Genomic DNA, 15,469 nt, shown 5'->3' with positions numbered 1-15,469 from the left:
TCTCCTATCCTGTCTTGGGTCCTAAAAACTTGATTTTTATTAAGAGCACTATTTTTTTTTTTCAAAACTGTGGATTGTGGCTCACTGGTGAATTATGAAATGGATTTCAAGGATCGTGGCCAACTTTTTAGAAAATGAAACAGAGCCAGGCGCCGTGGCACATACCTGTAATCCCAGTGGCTCAGGAGACTAAGGCAGGAGGATTGCGAGTTCAAAGCCAGCCTCAGCAACAGTGAAGCACTAAGCAACTCAGTGAGACCCTGTCTCAAAATACAAAAGAGGGCTGGGGATGTGACTCAGTGGTCAAGTGCCCCTGAGTTCAATCCCTGGTATCCAAATGAATAAATAAATAATGAAAATAAATTTCTAAGTGTACAATCCATTCTTGTTGACTCCAGATACAATGCTAGGCTGCAGATCTCCAGACCATATTCCTCTTACTTGATGGCAAACCTTTTGCTTATTGACTAGCAACTCTCTCTTTTTCCTCCCTCACAACCACCGTTTCAAGTTCATTCTTTGATTCTGTGAATCTGACTGTATCTGATACCTCGTAATAGAGAAATCATGCAGTGCAGTCGGCTCTTGGTGCTGCATCTGTGGATTTCACCGAAGAGGATAGAAAATAATCCTTAAAACCTGAGCATGTAGACTTTCCCCTTGTACAGTAAAATTACTTTTTTTTTTCACAGTTTCTGAGTCATCGAACGATGATTTCGAGGACACAAGAGGATGGACCCAGGACTTCTGCAAATACTAGGCCATTTTATATAAGGGCCGTGAGCATCCACTGATGTGGGCGCCCCCAGGGCTGCTGCAGTCAACCTGCTTGGTTGCTGAGAGATGGCTGCGTTCACGTTTCTGTGACTGGGTCACATGAACAAATACAGAAACAGAACATACACACAGTGACACACCAGTCAGCCTTCAGAAGGGACACTGTGCAATGTGCAGCCACATGGAGGACGTTGGGGATGTTGTGCTAAGCGAAGCAACCCCGGCATTGTCACCCCTTCTTGAGTCTGTGCTCTCCTTTCCCCGGGCAGGTTGTGTACGTCACCGCGACATTCCCCTACATCATGCTTCTGATCCTGCTGATCCGAGGGGTGACGTTGCCGGGGGCCTCTGAAGGCATCAAGTTCTACCTGTACCCTGACCTCTCGCGGCTCTCAGACCCACAGGTAAGGGCTGTCTGCTCCATGTCACCCACAGCCAGTGGAAGCTTTCCGCAAAGCCCTGTCCCCAGCTCCCGAGGCTCAATGGCCAGTTAAACAAGTCGGAGACCTGTGGATCTCGTCTCAAGATAAAAAATTTTTAATGCATCCATTACATTTGTAGGAATAGAAGATATGAAAATATAGTTATGTTTTGCAAAAGGCAAATTTGCCACATAGATTATATAGGCACTTTTTTTGCGGTGCTGGGGCTTGAACCCAGGGCCTTGTGCTTGCGAGGCAATCACTCTACCAACTGAGCTATATCCCCAGCCCCACTTTTTTTTTTTTTTTTAATCAGTACCTTAAATAGCAAGATCCGCAAGCAGGTCTGACAACTACCGGTTGAGGATTCCTTGTGCAAAGTGCTTGAGGTCTGGGGTTTTAGCTCAGTGGTAGAGCGCTTGCCTAGCCTGTGTGAGGCATTGGGTTCGATCCTTAGCACCACATATAAATAGATAAATGAAGGTATGTGTCCATCTTCAGCTAAAAGTTTGTTTTTTTTTTAAAGAGCTTGAGACTTGAGACCAGAAATGTTTCAGAATTTGGATTTTTTTCAAATTTTGGAATATTTGCATATACATAATGAGATATCTTGGGGAGAGGACCCAATTCTAAACACAAAGTTCATTTGTTTCATGTATATCTTGTAGACATAGTCCAAAGGTAATTTATTCAGTATTTTTAATAATTTTATACACAAAATGGAGTTTCACGGTGTGGGGACTTTGATTTGTGACATATCAAGGCTCAAATTCCCAGCAACTTGGGAGGTTGAGGCAGGAGGATTACAAGTTCAAGGTCAGCCTCAGCAACTTAGGAAGGCCCTAAGCAACTTAGCGAACCCTGTCTCTTAATAAAATATGAAAATGGCTGGGGATGTGGCTCTGTGGTTAAGCACCCCTAGATTCAATCCTCTACCAAAAGAGTCAAATTTTGGATTCTGGATTAGGGAGGCTTGGTACCATGAATTCAAAGCAATACTGAGCATACTTGACATTTTGAGGTAGCAGTCATAGTATGAAATATCTGGGATTTCCATTGTAGATGGTACTAGAGGTTATTGCCTGCCCTTGCATTCATAATTGAAGAAAATGGTTTAAGTTAGGAGTTAGTTGAAATTGCAAACATTTTTTTTTCCTATCCAAGATGACAGAACTCTGCAGAGGTACATCCTAGTGAAAGAAACTACCCCCTGCAAGTGGTGGCTTGCAGAAAGAAAAAAAAAAAAAGGAATGAGAGAAATTGGCTAACCTATTAGTTGTCTTTGGTAAAGCATTGGCTGTCCTGAGTAGCAGGTGGTAGTGTTTATGCCTAAGCTTCTCTAAGGGGCACATGGTGGTGTGCTTGGGAGTACATTAAACAAGAGAGAGAGACAGGACACCTGACCCGCCAAGCCCAGTGGCTCTCAGCCTCCACTACATAACAGAAGTTTCTGGGGAGCTTTTAAATGTTCCAGTTCCCAGAGCACAACCCAGACCAAGTAAAACAAACTCTCTGGGGGTGGTTCCCAGATATCAGTATCTTTAAAATTCCCCAGGCAATTTCATTGTGGAAAATAACATACTTAAAGACATCTGGGTGGGCCAGGAGGCACCCATCTTTCTCTTCAACATAGATGGATCACATGGAATCTCTGTATAATCTAGGAGAGTTGAAACTTGCAAGAAATGTCAGGTCTGTGGTTTTTGGCCTCCCCTGTTAGGGGAGCTGGGGTGGGAATGTCCATGGAGTGCTGGTACATAAACCTTCATCATAGTGAAAGAAAAGGATGGTGGCGTGTAAAGAGTGCTCATTTTTGTCTCAGTGTGCCCTACCTTGCAGCTCAGAGTACCTCCAAGCACCTGAATTGCATCCTGAGTTGTAGGCAGAATCCCCAGAAAGAAGGAAATTGGCTCCTGACTGTTGATCTTTGCCAACTCCAACCTCTCATGGCAGATGCTCAGTTGAAGAAGCAGTTTTGGAAAACACTGGTCTGTGTATTTTTGTGAGATCTGCACTTTCTCTGCCTTGATCCAGAACATATTTCCTTCTTCTCTCTTTGGCTCCTAGACTTCTTTTTCCTGGTCCTTGAGAGAGTCAAAAGGTCCTGAGCATCCCCCAGAGTTTTCAAACCTGATTGATCATCAGAATACATGGGAGCATTTTTAAATGCAGATTCCAGACCCCAATCCTGGAGATTCAGGCACCTGAGCTCCGTCTGTCTATCCATCTATTTTTGTGTGTATGCATCCCTTCCGCCTGTCTATTTTTGTGTATGTGGTGCTGGACGTCAAACCCAGGGCCTTGTACGTGCTAGACAAATTCTTTACCACTGAGTTACGTCTCCAGCCCCTTGGCTTCTATATTAAGAAGCTTCAATGGTAAGAGAACTTACCTAGCATGTGCAAGGCCCTCAGTTTGGTTCTCAATCCTGAAAAAAATAAGAAGTTTCAGAGGTGATTCTGATGATGAAAAAAAAGAAAAAGAAGAAGAAGTTGAGAATTTGAGTGCTGTGGTGCACACCTGTAATCCCAGCTACTCAGAAGGTTGAGGCAGGAGGATCACAAGTTCAAGACCAACCTGGGTAAATAAGCAAGACCCTGTCTCAAAAAATTAAAAAAAAAAAAAGGTCTGGGGATCCCCACAGCTCAGTGGTAGTGTATCCCTGGGTTCAATACCCACATTGCAAAAAAAAAAAAAAAAAAAAAAAAGTTCAGAAATCTGGTTGGCATCTATGACCTTAGAACCCTAGAGAGAGAGAGAGAGAGAGATAGGAGCTCAGAGGTATGGTCAGGCTGTTCACCATTGATCTCTTCTTCCCTAATCATCCCAATTTCCTACCATTTCCTTCCTTTTGGGCCAGTGCTTATCTGCAGGGCTGTCCTATGGAGCAGTCATTTTGGAGCACCAGAACCAGAGAGCCCAGTGAAGTGGGAGTTGAGAAGTAGGTTCTCCTGGTTCTGCCACTCATTCTAACCTTGGGCAGGTTCCTTCTCATTCCCCTTCTGGGCCTGAGTTTCTTCCTTGATGATATGAAAGGTGTGAATTCAGTTCATGGTTTTCAAAGTGGAGCCAGACAGTTCACTTCCATGAGCAAACTGTGGCCCAAATCCATCCCTCTGCACATTTGTTTTAGTATTTTTTAACTTTTTAAAATTTTTTTACAGACTACATTTTGATTCATTGTACAAAAATGGGGTACGTCATTTCGTTTCTATGGTTGCCCTCTGCACAATTTTACAAATAATGTTTTTTTGGAACTCTGCTGCACTATGTGTTTACACATTGTCAAGCACTGCTTCATTGCTGCAAAGACAGAGTGGTGTAATTGAGGCAGAAGCTGTATGAACCCTGTGTTGCGGGTCCCAATCCTTCTAGTGAATCACTAGATTGATAGGATTTAGAAGCAGTTATGGTTTATTTCAATCATCAGCAAGACAATGGGGCTCATCAGGCAGAGTCTACAGGAGTCCAAACTCCTCTACTCAGTTTCTCCTTCTTCTGGGAAAAGGCATCCAGAGCACACTCTTCCTCTAGAATTCCAGCTTTGAAATACCACAGCCATGCAGCTTTTCTACCCAGAGACACCTGCTCGGGGACTCTGACTCTGAGTCCAGAGTTGTTTTTGTTTTTGAAACATTATTTATAATAGCAAAAGTTTGGAAAAATCTTATTTTTCTATTAATAACAGATCGGTAAAATTAGCAATGCCAATATTTTTCTCTATGGAGAAAAAAAAGAAAGAATAAGATCTCCAAGGATGGATATAGAAATGACTCTATTGGTGAATTAAAAATGCAAGATGCTGCCGGATGCAGTGGCACATGCCTGTAAAGCAGCTCAGGAGGCTGAAGCAGGAGAACGGCAAGTTCAAAGCCAGCCTCAGCAAAAGCAAGGCACTAAGCAACTCATTGAGGCACCGTCTCTAAATAAAATACAAAATAGGGCTGGGGATGTGACTCAGTTGTCGTGTGCCCCTGAGTTCCATCCCTGGTACCCAAAACAAACAAGGAAAAAAATGCAAGGTACTGAATAACTTTTTTTTTTTTTTTTAGTTGTCAGTGGATCTTTATTTTCATTTCGTTTATATGTGGTGCTACGAATCGAACCCAGTGCCTCACACATGCCAAGCAAGCGCTCTACCACTGAGCCACAACCCCAGCCCTGAATAACTTTTTTATTAGTACGTTGTAACTATATATAATAGTGGAATTGTTACATATTTGTGCATGAACAAGATTTAACCACATAATTTGACACTGAGTAACTTTCAAAGTTTCTGACATTTTGTAAAAGAAGGGGGATGTAAGAATAGGTATTCATGTTTGCTCGTTGTATTTGCATAAACTAAATAGAAACTAAGAAAAGTGATTCTTCACAGCAAATGGACTCAGAATTAGGGGGAAAAAGTCTGTTTTAATAATTCCCAGTCATGTTTTCAGAGCCTGGAATTTTAATGGGGGCATTTTATTGAATGCAGGGTTATGTCTGCCTAACATGAGCCATTGCAACCTGCAGAATTCCAGGCTCTCAGAAGGAAAAGTTTGTGCCCCACCAATCACATTGCTCATTAAAATGGTCTAGGTGTCAGCCTAAGTGGAATTCAGCATCCCACGCCTACAAAACGGCCACATCAGGGAGCACCACAGGGAGCCTCTTAAAAGCTGTGTTCCCAAATATCAGCCAAGAACCAGCCCTACAAGCGGGCTTTTCCTGCATATCTGCAAAAACTCAAATATTTACTGTTTGGCTCTTTCTAGAAAAAGTTCTCTGACCTCTGCTGTAGAGCACCCCCACATGAGCAGGGTCGATGGCCTCTGACCCTCGCATGACCCCATTTTGTCCATGTGGCTCTCTACCTCTGCTGTTACCACCCTACTTCAGTCCACCACGAGCTCCCATTTGCAACCCAGAGTAGCCTGCCAACTGGTCTTCCAGAAATGACTTTTGACCCCTCCAGGCCACTCCCCATCTAGCAGCAGAGTGATCTTTTTGAAATGTGAATCCATCGGGCACCTACTGCTTAAATCCCTTCTAGGGTTCCCTGTGGTCTTTGGAATAAGATCCAAATGGTGAGGCCCCCAAGGTCTTCCAGAAGCCTCTTTGTTGCTGCATCCCCCATTACACTATCCCTCTTTGAATTCACTCCAGATAGTGGCCTCCTTTTGGAACCTCAAATATATGTATTCTTTCTGCCTCAGGGCCCTTGCACATGCTTTTCCTGTATTGGAAATATTCCCCTCATCCCCAGACCTCCCTTCCCCCCTGTGGCTAACGTCCACTCATCCTTTAGGATTCAGTTTAACCAGCCTTCTCAAGCAAGTTTTTCTCAACTGCCCACCATGCACACCCCCCAGTACTCCATACTTATTTTCCAAAGTACCTATGTTTGCAGTGTAACATCTGTATAATTAAATATGTATGTGTGCATATTATTGATGTGATTTTTATTCATTTGATATCCATTTATTTAACAGGTATCTGCTGAATGCCTCCTTGGTGTCAGAGATTCTCATGAGTATTTAGGATAACGGTAGTCAACAAAATTGATCTCCGCCCCAGGAAGCTTATATCCTAGTTAGGGCAGAAGGCAATAAAGAAAATGGAAAAGCAAACCTATAATCCACTAGATGGTGACAGGCACCCTGCAGACAAAGTAAGGCAGAGGGACTGGAGTACTAGAGGGAGAGAGAAGGGTACTCAACAGAGCGACCGAAGAGGGCTTTGCTGAGGAGGCAGCTTGGGACAAGGTCTCATCTGCCCTCCCCACCACTGGCCCAGTGCCTGGTACATAGTAGGTGCTCAGTAAATGTTTGTTCAATGAACTAAGAGCCAGAGCCCTTTTGGTGTTTGTAAATGTTGTGTCTCTTTAACAAAAAATCTAGTAACCTCAAGTTACCAAATCTGTAAGCTGTAATGTGTTCTGATTCTCTCTTAGTGATGGCCAAGAAATGTAAGGGCCTCTGTGTGCAGATTCCCTAAAGCACCTGTTAACTGTCTGGGGAAGAGATAAAGACAGTGATCCCAAGAGGGAAAGGGGGAAGAAACTACTTGTAAGCTGAGTTTTTGTTTTATTTGGAAACTGGGATGTGGTTTAGGAAGAGCCCCAACATAGCCCAATTCCAGCTGTCCCCATTTGTGAATATCCCAGACTATGAAAAGACGGAAGGGTTCTGGAGTTCATTCATACCCTCTCACTGTCGATGGTGTGGTCCCGAGTTAGGTTCCTCACCTCTCTGGGGGTCAAGTGCTCTCTTCCCTAGAATGAGGATTACAGATGGTACCTGCCTGTCCCAGTAGATGACCTTGAAAGTCAAATATCAAGGAGGGCTGGGGATGTAGCTCAGTGGCTTGCCTAGCACACGCAAGACCCTGGATTCCACCCCCAGCCCCACAAAGAGAAGGAAGGAAAGGAAAATAGTAATCTCTGATACATATTGTGTGTAGCCTCATTCTAGCCATTCTTAACAATAAGGACATGGTTTTGACATCCGTTATGTCCTAGGTTTACCTCCTCATGCAAATTAAGTAAATGCATAATTGTAAAAGGAAAAATAATGTTTCTCCAGCAACTGAGTCACGGTGCCGTGATATGTGTATCACACAAAACTCATCCATGCCAACATAGCCATGCTAGGCATGCATGCATATATGTATTGTGTGTGACTTAAAAGAAAGGTTCACTTTAAAGGCAAATACTAAGTAAATATTAGAACAAATATGGATAGACATGGCAAAAAATGGCTCAGGCGGAAGGCAGTTGGCTAGCATTTGGGACACAGTGACGCTGGAGCTGTTGAACCATGGAGGGATACTGCTAGGACTTGAGGTGGCCACAGAGTCACCTAGACACCTGAGACACGGCTCTAAGTCAGGGCGGGTTAGGGGAGCTGCTGGCTGGGAGCATTTTCTCTCAGGAGGTCAGTATAAGGCTCAGTCTCATCTCTCTTGGTGATATTCTCCCCCATTTCAGATTGGTTTCCTTCTTGTATTTTAATGATCCCAAGTAACGATCCTGACCTGGTTTCCCATTTGCGCTTCCAATTGTACCAGGAAGAAAAGTTCCCAGAAGGAGTGGGTGGGCTGGTTGCTTGGCTGGTCTGGGAGCGGGGGCACCCCCGTTTCTTTGGGGATAAACTTGAAGCTGCAGTGTTCAGGCCTCCTGAGGCTGAGAGGCACTGCAGGGGTCACTGTGCAGCTGCCGGAATCCTCCAGTGGGCAGAGAGCCAGGAAGGAGAGCTGATGGAGGGGAAGGAAAGCCCCAGGGGCCCAGGGGGCTGGGTTCTGGGGTGAGCTCCAGAACACACTGAGGTGTCCAGACTCTGAGGCCCGCCAGGCCTCCTGGCTGCTCCATCCAGTCCCTCGGGGATGGGGCCTCCGGTGGACTGGGGGCTAACAGCGGGTAAAACAAGCACTTGAGGGGAAGTCCTCCCAGGTCAGATACTGTGACAATCCTCTGTACTGCTCATCTGTCCCCAGAGCCCGGCGACATTGTCCTGAATATATCCCATCAGGAGTGATCTCGTGTGGGCGTGCCCGGGTCCTGGGTGTGGGAGCACATTTGCCCTCCTGTCTCCAGGAGCCACAGTCTGTGGGGAAGTGCAGGCTCACCGCTCTTCTTCTGGGTGGTCCCCTTGGGCTGGGTGAGAACAGAGCTTCTGGACCATCCGTGAGGTCGGTCGAGGGCAGGTGGCAACCCGTTACTGGTAATCCCCAGGCCAGTGCCTGCCAGCCGCTGGTGCCTCTGGTGCAGCAGAGTGGGGTTCGAGTGCGGTATCCACACCCTTCCTTTCCCTCTCTTGTCTTCCTGTGGGGGAGGCAGGGAAGGCTGGTGGCTGATGCACCTGGTGTTAGAGACAACAGGCAACCTGGGTTGGCCCGTCTCCTGTCACCTCTGCTCCCGTCACAGCTGGGGTGATCTGTGTCATCATCACCAGGGTTGACTTCTCTTCAAGGTGGGCCTGGGGCCAGAGGGGTGGGGCTCTTGCAGGTCATAGGGGAGGTGGGTCAGTCCCCAGGGTGCTTTCTCCCACTCCCCCATGGGATGCCAGGAGGAGCCCCAGCCAGCCCCATGTCTCTCCACAATCCAGATCTCCATTACTCGCAGACCTGGGCCACCTCCCCTTCCCAGCAGGCTTGCATGAGGGGCTCAGGGTGGCCAGTTCTTCACTGCTGTGTCATTTACATTTCTGAAGGGACAGCAGATGTCTGGTGCAAAGCTCTGAACCTTGCTTGCCTCTGGGGTCCAAGAGGAAAGTCCCCACCCATAACAAACCTGCCTGTCCCCTCTGGGCTTCTGTGACAAGAAACTTGCCGGAAGGTAGTGGAGTATTGAGATGGAGAGCATATTCATATTACCCCCTCCCCTCTCCCCAACCAGGGAGGCCAGAGTGTTCCAGAATGGGTGTCCACAGACAGCTCCGCTCACCAGGAGGCAAAACGAGTTATTTCCACTCCCTCTCTTTGAAGCCTCACTCATCTGTAAAATGGGGATAATACCTTCTTTGTGGGTTGAGGAAGATAACCATGGAAAGTGTGTAAAAGCCCAACCGGGCCATTATACTCAGAGGGCTCCCTGACCACCTGTGTAAAGGTCAGCCTCTTCTTCACTCCACTCCTGGCCCAGCCCGTCCATTTCCCCAGCTTGGTTCCCTCCCTAGCATCTGCCAACATCTCAGACACCTTTCCACCCACCGTTCTGTGTCTGTTACACTCACGGTTGACTCTCCAGCCCCTGGGAAGGCACCTAGGACAAAGTAGATGCTCCATAGGTATTTCTGAAGGAATCGAAGGAAAGAAAAGGAGGGAGGGAAGAAAGAAGGAGAGAAGGAGGGAGGGAGGACAGACGAGGAAAGGAGGAAAACTCCTAGGAGGGCCTGTGTTATTTCGTGTTAGGTGATATAGCATAACACTATGACAGAGCATTGTGGCTTTGCTCTTCAGAAACAGTAACGGAATCTAATGTTGAAGGCAGGAAATTCGAGGCTCTCTGCCATTACCCAGCTGGGCGATCTTTAGCCCATGTCTTTCCTGCTGTGGGCTCTGGGTTGGCACCTGTCCCTCGGGAGTAAGAATACCCACCGCACAGGGTGGTTGTGAGACAAATGTGCAGACAGCTCCCGAAGCACCCCGGGTTCCCGTTCTCGGTGCCCAAGCCCAGGGCCTGGCCTGTACCTTTCTAGCTCTGGGCAGAACAAGTCCGGGCCCCACAGCCCAAAGGGGGGCTTTGAACTCGGAACCAAGTGCCTTTATTTTAGGTCCAGTAAATTAAGTTTCTCGTCAAGAACTTGAAGCAACACAGCAGCTCGGCCTCTTTGTCCTCCTGCAATTTGCATTCCGTGGTCTGTTATAACTTTCTAAACATCTATTTGTCTTCTCTGTCAGCCCTCTGTTCTCTCTGAAGTGTGGAGTGCTTCCACTTCATTTTTTTTTTTCCCCTCAAAAAAAAATTTTTTTTTTTTCTTTTTTAACTTTCTTGTCTTTTCAGTCTTTGGGGAACCAAAGGGATCTTGCAAGAAAACCCATTGTCCCTGCCCCAGATTCTGCCACTCTCCTCTCTTCATTGTGTTTCGAGTATGTATTTTCAGGGCAAGAGCAGAAAAGGCCAGTCACAGGTCCACATGGTGGGGTCTGCTTTCCCAGGGCACTGGGACACCGGTTACCAGAGTCCGCCTCCTCCAGGGTCCAGGGAACTGGAGCCTGAAGCCAAAGGCGTCTGAATCCTGGGACTGAAGTAGACCTCAGAGCACCAGATCTCTCCTACCTCCCCAGCCCCACAGGAGACCAAATCGGGAAAATAAGACTGCCTAGTTCAAAACCCTACCTGCCCGAACCTGCAAATGTGACCGTGGAATCTGCTGCCACCTGGTGGCAGTGTACTCTGATTCTCAGCCAAGGACCCCATGAAAAAGGGACCTCCCTCTAGGCTGCAGGAGTTTTCAAACCAATATTCTTTATCAACCTTCATTTGGAGACGTATCTGAAAAGATTGTAAACATCACCCATGCGAGGGTCACTCCTGGGACTGGAAAGCCCACAAGGTTTCCCTTCAATATATTTGATTCTGGGTTTGGGTCACGAGACTGTTCCACCAGGACTGGTTTGCTGTGCGCTCGGTACCAGGAACTGGAGATGTTCTTTTCAAAGACATTCGGGGCTCTTGGGACTTACAGTTAAGTCTGTGTAACAGTGGTGCAGGGCGGTGCTGGGTTGGAATTGACCTGGCAGGTGTGCGCCTTCCAGTCTGCAGGTAAATTCCTCAGGAATTAAATATTATCTAATCTCATGCACACTTCAAGGTAGCAGCAGATCTTTGTTCTTTCTTGACTCCCTAGGGTTCCTTGAGTTGCCCCCTGTGGGATCAGAATTCTTGTATATCCCACTGAGGTTCTGTGCACTGCTGAGATTCTGTGAAGTTAAATAGTTTGACCTATAGGTTTGCTCCAGGTGAAGTTTTGTGGTTTTTAGCTCCGAGTCATTTTAGCAGCACCTTATAATTGGCAGTCTTGGTGAATAAAGAACCGTGTGGGTATCTATAAAATCAGTTATACTGGGGCTGGGGTTGTGGCTCAATATTTGAGCATTTGCCGAGCAGGGGCCAGGCACTGGGTTCAATCCTAAGCACCACATAAAAGTAAAATTATAAAAAAATGTCTTCAAAGCATCAATCTTGGCAACATTTAAAAAAAATTAGTGACACTGGAGACTGTGGGTATTAGCCCCATGGTAGCACAGTGCTTAGCATATGTAAGAGCCTAGATTTGATCCCTAGTGTAAAAAAAATGTAGTCATAGTATTTATCATGTATGCCAGGTGCTGTGCTTCATAAACATGTCATTTAATTCATTCAGCGAATAGTTATTGAAAAAAATATGTTCTGGACATGGAGACTAAGTGCTATGTACAAGTCAAATTCTCATTGACCTCTAAACTTTAAACTTGCATCTCCAAGCTTTTATAAATAAGGGAACTGAGGCTTACAGGGACTAAAGCTTGCATGGTTGGCCCTTGAACCCAGGTGAATCTGTCTTAGAGGGCAGAGGGTGCAATGCGGAAACTCTGTTGGATCTGATTTTCTGACTTCTCTGTCTACCCAGTCCTGGGCTGGCAAGGTTGGCGCTAGAGTCTTTGAGCTTCCTAGACCTGCATGACTACTTTGCCAGAATCCTAGAATTTTAGCATTAGGCAGGTTTAGTCCTATGTAATCTCCTCAGGGACAACCTGCCTCTGAGCAGTTCTTCCTGTGATAGGGAGACCCCTCACCTGTACTTACGTGGTTTCCAACATTGAGACCTGCATTCTATTCTTTCTTGTCTCCTCTGATTTGTCTGAGTCCCACTTTGACAGTATCCCCGTTGAACATACTAAATGAAAAGCAACCTGAACAAACCAGGCAGACGTTAGCATCCTCTGGGCTAATAGAGTAACCTCCATGATGGGCTCCCTGCTTCCTGTAGTTCATGGCGACTCCCTCACACAGCAGACCAAGGGTGCTTTGTAAAGGGATCCTGGGTCATACAACTTCTTGCATTCTTCTTTGAATGTGTTCTCCTTTAAGTCTTTGAATATATTTGTAGTACCTGCTTTAAAGTCTTTGCTAAATCCACAGTCTTTTTTTAAGAGGGTGAATCCTGTTTTCTTGTTTATTTGCATGTCTGATAGTGTTTGATGAAATACTGCATTTTATGGGTATGTTGTAAATACTCTGGATTCTGTTATCTTCCCCTGAAGAGTGTTGGTTTTTATTTTATTGATTTTTTTGTTTTTAATTATTAGCTAATCACCTTAAACTTGGTTAGGCTCACCTGTGTTTTCTTAGTGCAGATGTGTGATAATCTGAAGTTATTTCCCAAGCCCCTGTAACTTCATAGGACTCAGTAGAACTTCATAGCTTTCCAAACTCTGTGTCCCCTATAGGTCTTGTCAGGGCTTGGCTTTATGCTTGATTAAGCTGGGTGTAGAGTAGTTTTGACACTAGAGCAGTGGTTCTCAACTGGGGAAATTGCCTCCCAGGAGACATTTGGCATTGCCTGGAAATATTTTTCATGATCAGAGTTGGGGATGCTACTGGCATCTCCTCAGCAGAGGTCAGAGATGCTGCTAAAACATCCTACAGGATACAGGACAGCCCCCACAAAAACAACAAAATACTGTCAGGGTCCAAGGTCAGTAGTGCCAAGGTCAAGAAGCCCTTCCAGGGTGAGGCCATTCTGTGTCTCATTTGGGTGCCAGAGATGTTGTTGACCATATCTCCCCAGCCCAGCAGGTGAGAGCCTCTGTCTCCTGGTAGTATTCTTCCCCAGCCAGTGTTTGGCCCCCAGTGTTCTCCAGTGAAGTGTAGGTGGTCTCACACCAGGTGTTCATAGCCCATCCTGCTACAGCCTCACAGGGAACCTCCCCATGAACTTCTGCCCCACCACCCCACACACCTTGCCCCTTCCTGACGTCCCTTACTGTGGATTCCAGCTATTTCAGCCATCCCACTCTTTATGCTCCTTCCTGTGCTTGGTGAGAGCACACAACTCTGCTAGAAGAACCCAGGGTTTCTGCAACCTGTTCAGGAAATTGCCCCCAGGCAGTAGGCTGAGCATCTTGCCCCAGGGCTAGCAGTCTTGCCCTAAAGATTTTCTACTGCCTGAAAACAGTTGCCTCCTATATAGGTTGTCTACTTTGACAATTGCCATGTCAGGAGGGCTACTGTGATCCCAGTTACTCCAGGACCAGAAATCAAGGTCTAACTCCCCTGCTTATGACCTGCCTCTACTAGTTTAGGATTAAACTCCAGACTGCTCTCTCTGTGGCCAAGGCTAAGGCCTGGTCCTCAACTCCCACATGGCCCAGGGCCTCCCAGGATCGTTCCTACTTTAGGACCCTGGCATCTGCCTGGGTCACTCTTTCCTCAGCTATTCCTATGACTGGCTGTCTCTCACTCTGTAGGTCTCAGCCCCAATGTCAGGTCACCTCTGACCAGCTGAGCTCAATCTTCCCTCTGTAAACCCCATGACTTTAACAAAGCCCCATTTTCCTTTATTCTCAGGGCTGATAGCTTTCTGGAGTAATATCCTGTGTGGATGTGTTCACTCTTAGTCCTCTCAGTTAGAATTTCAGCTCTGTGTGAGCAAAGAACTTGTCTGTCTTGTCCACTCTGGACTCCCTAGCACCTGGCACAGAGTATATGGGAAGCTCCAAGGCAGCCCTGGATGGATGAATGGATGGTCAGTGGATGAATGGGTGGCTACCTGGTAGATGGATGACTGGTAGATGGGTGGATGGTTAGTAGGTAGATGGATGGTGGATAGATGAATGGATGAATGGTTGGGCAGATGGATGGTGGGTGGATGGATAGATGAATGCATAGTAGATCAGATGGACAGATGGTGGTTTAGATAAAGGAATAGAAACAGTCTGAGGAGGAAAAAATTATTTGTAGTTGCATGTCCTGGAGAAGACTTTATGAAAAAGGTAGTCTTTAATCTGATCTCTAAAGGATGAGGAAGGGAAGGCCGTTTGGAAGTAAGCAAGGACCAGAAGTAGAAAAGTGTACACATGTGCAGGACTTGGTCTATCCAGTGACTATAGAATAGATTTTGTGATAGGAAATCATAAGACCTAAGGTTAAAACAACAGACTGAGGGCTTCAGTGGGAGCCTGGGCTGTGAAGCCAAAGAGTTGAGACTTCATTCAGTGATCTGGAGGGAGCTATTCAATGTTTCTGAACAAGACACTGGCATGAAAAGAGCTGAAACTTCAGACAACTACTCAGACAAGAGGGAGGCTCAGCAAAGCCGGGCAGCAAAGAGTACACGTTTTGGAGTTAACAGATCTGCACTGCTCTGTTTTCGAGTCAACAGAGATGCTCACTGCCTTCTGCTTTGTGACCATGGGCAGGAGACTCACCCCCGCTGAGCTTCAGTTTCCTCTCTGGTAAGCTTCCAGGGGGCAGGGTCCCATCTTTTATTCATCTCCTGCCCCCATGCAGATGTGGTAAGTTTAGATGAAGCCACATGTTTAAGTTCCTCCGGATGTATAGGAAACACGAGCGAATAGAGCGAGTCGGGGAAAAGATGAAAGAATTAGAGACACGTATCAAATGGCCTTGAGTTTGGGCAAAGAAGGAGTCTTTGTGCTGTGGATGGAGAAGGCCTTGCAGTCTGGTAGGGGTACGAGAAGAAGCCCTGCAGCTGTAATGTTATGGGCAACCATAACTGGAGCTCAGTGTTTGTCTAGCTGCTTCTAGAAGCTCAGAAAGCTCCACACAGGAAAGAGGCAGCAAG

General features: G+C 46.4%; 1 protein-coding gene across 2 annotated transcripts in view; it reads left to right on the top strand.

Annotated features, from left to right (window-relative positions):
- Positions 1-15,469, top strand: part of Slc6a11 (solute carrier family 6 member 11) — a 128,495-nt gene that overhangs the window by 61,823 nt on the left and 51,203 nt on the right. For both annotated transcript variants that reach the window (XM_047534767.1, XM_047534766.1), the window contains exon 6: positions 1,047-1,181. In XM_047534767.1, coding sequence (XP_047390723.1) covers positions 1,047-1,181 — 135 coding nt within the window. The remainder of the gene's footprint in view (positions 1-1,046; positions 1,182-15,469) is intronic.

Source organism: Sciurus carolinensis, chromosome 19, assembly GCF_902686445.1.
Source record: "Sciurus carolinensis chromosome 19, mSciCar1.2, whole genome shotgun sequence".
In the NCBI taxonomy this organism is placed as follows: Eukaryota; Metazoa; Chordata; class Mammalia; order Rodentia; family Sciuridae; genus Sciurus; species Sciurus carolinensis.
This window is presented reverse-complemented; position numbering and strand designations above follow the sequence as displayed.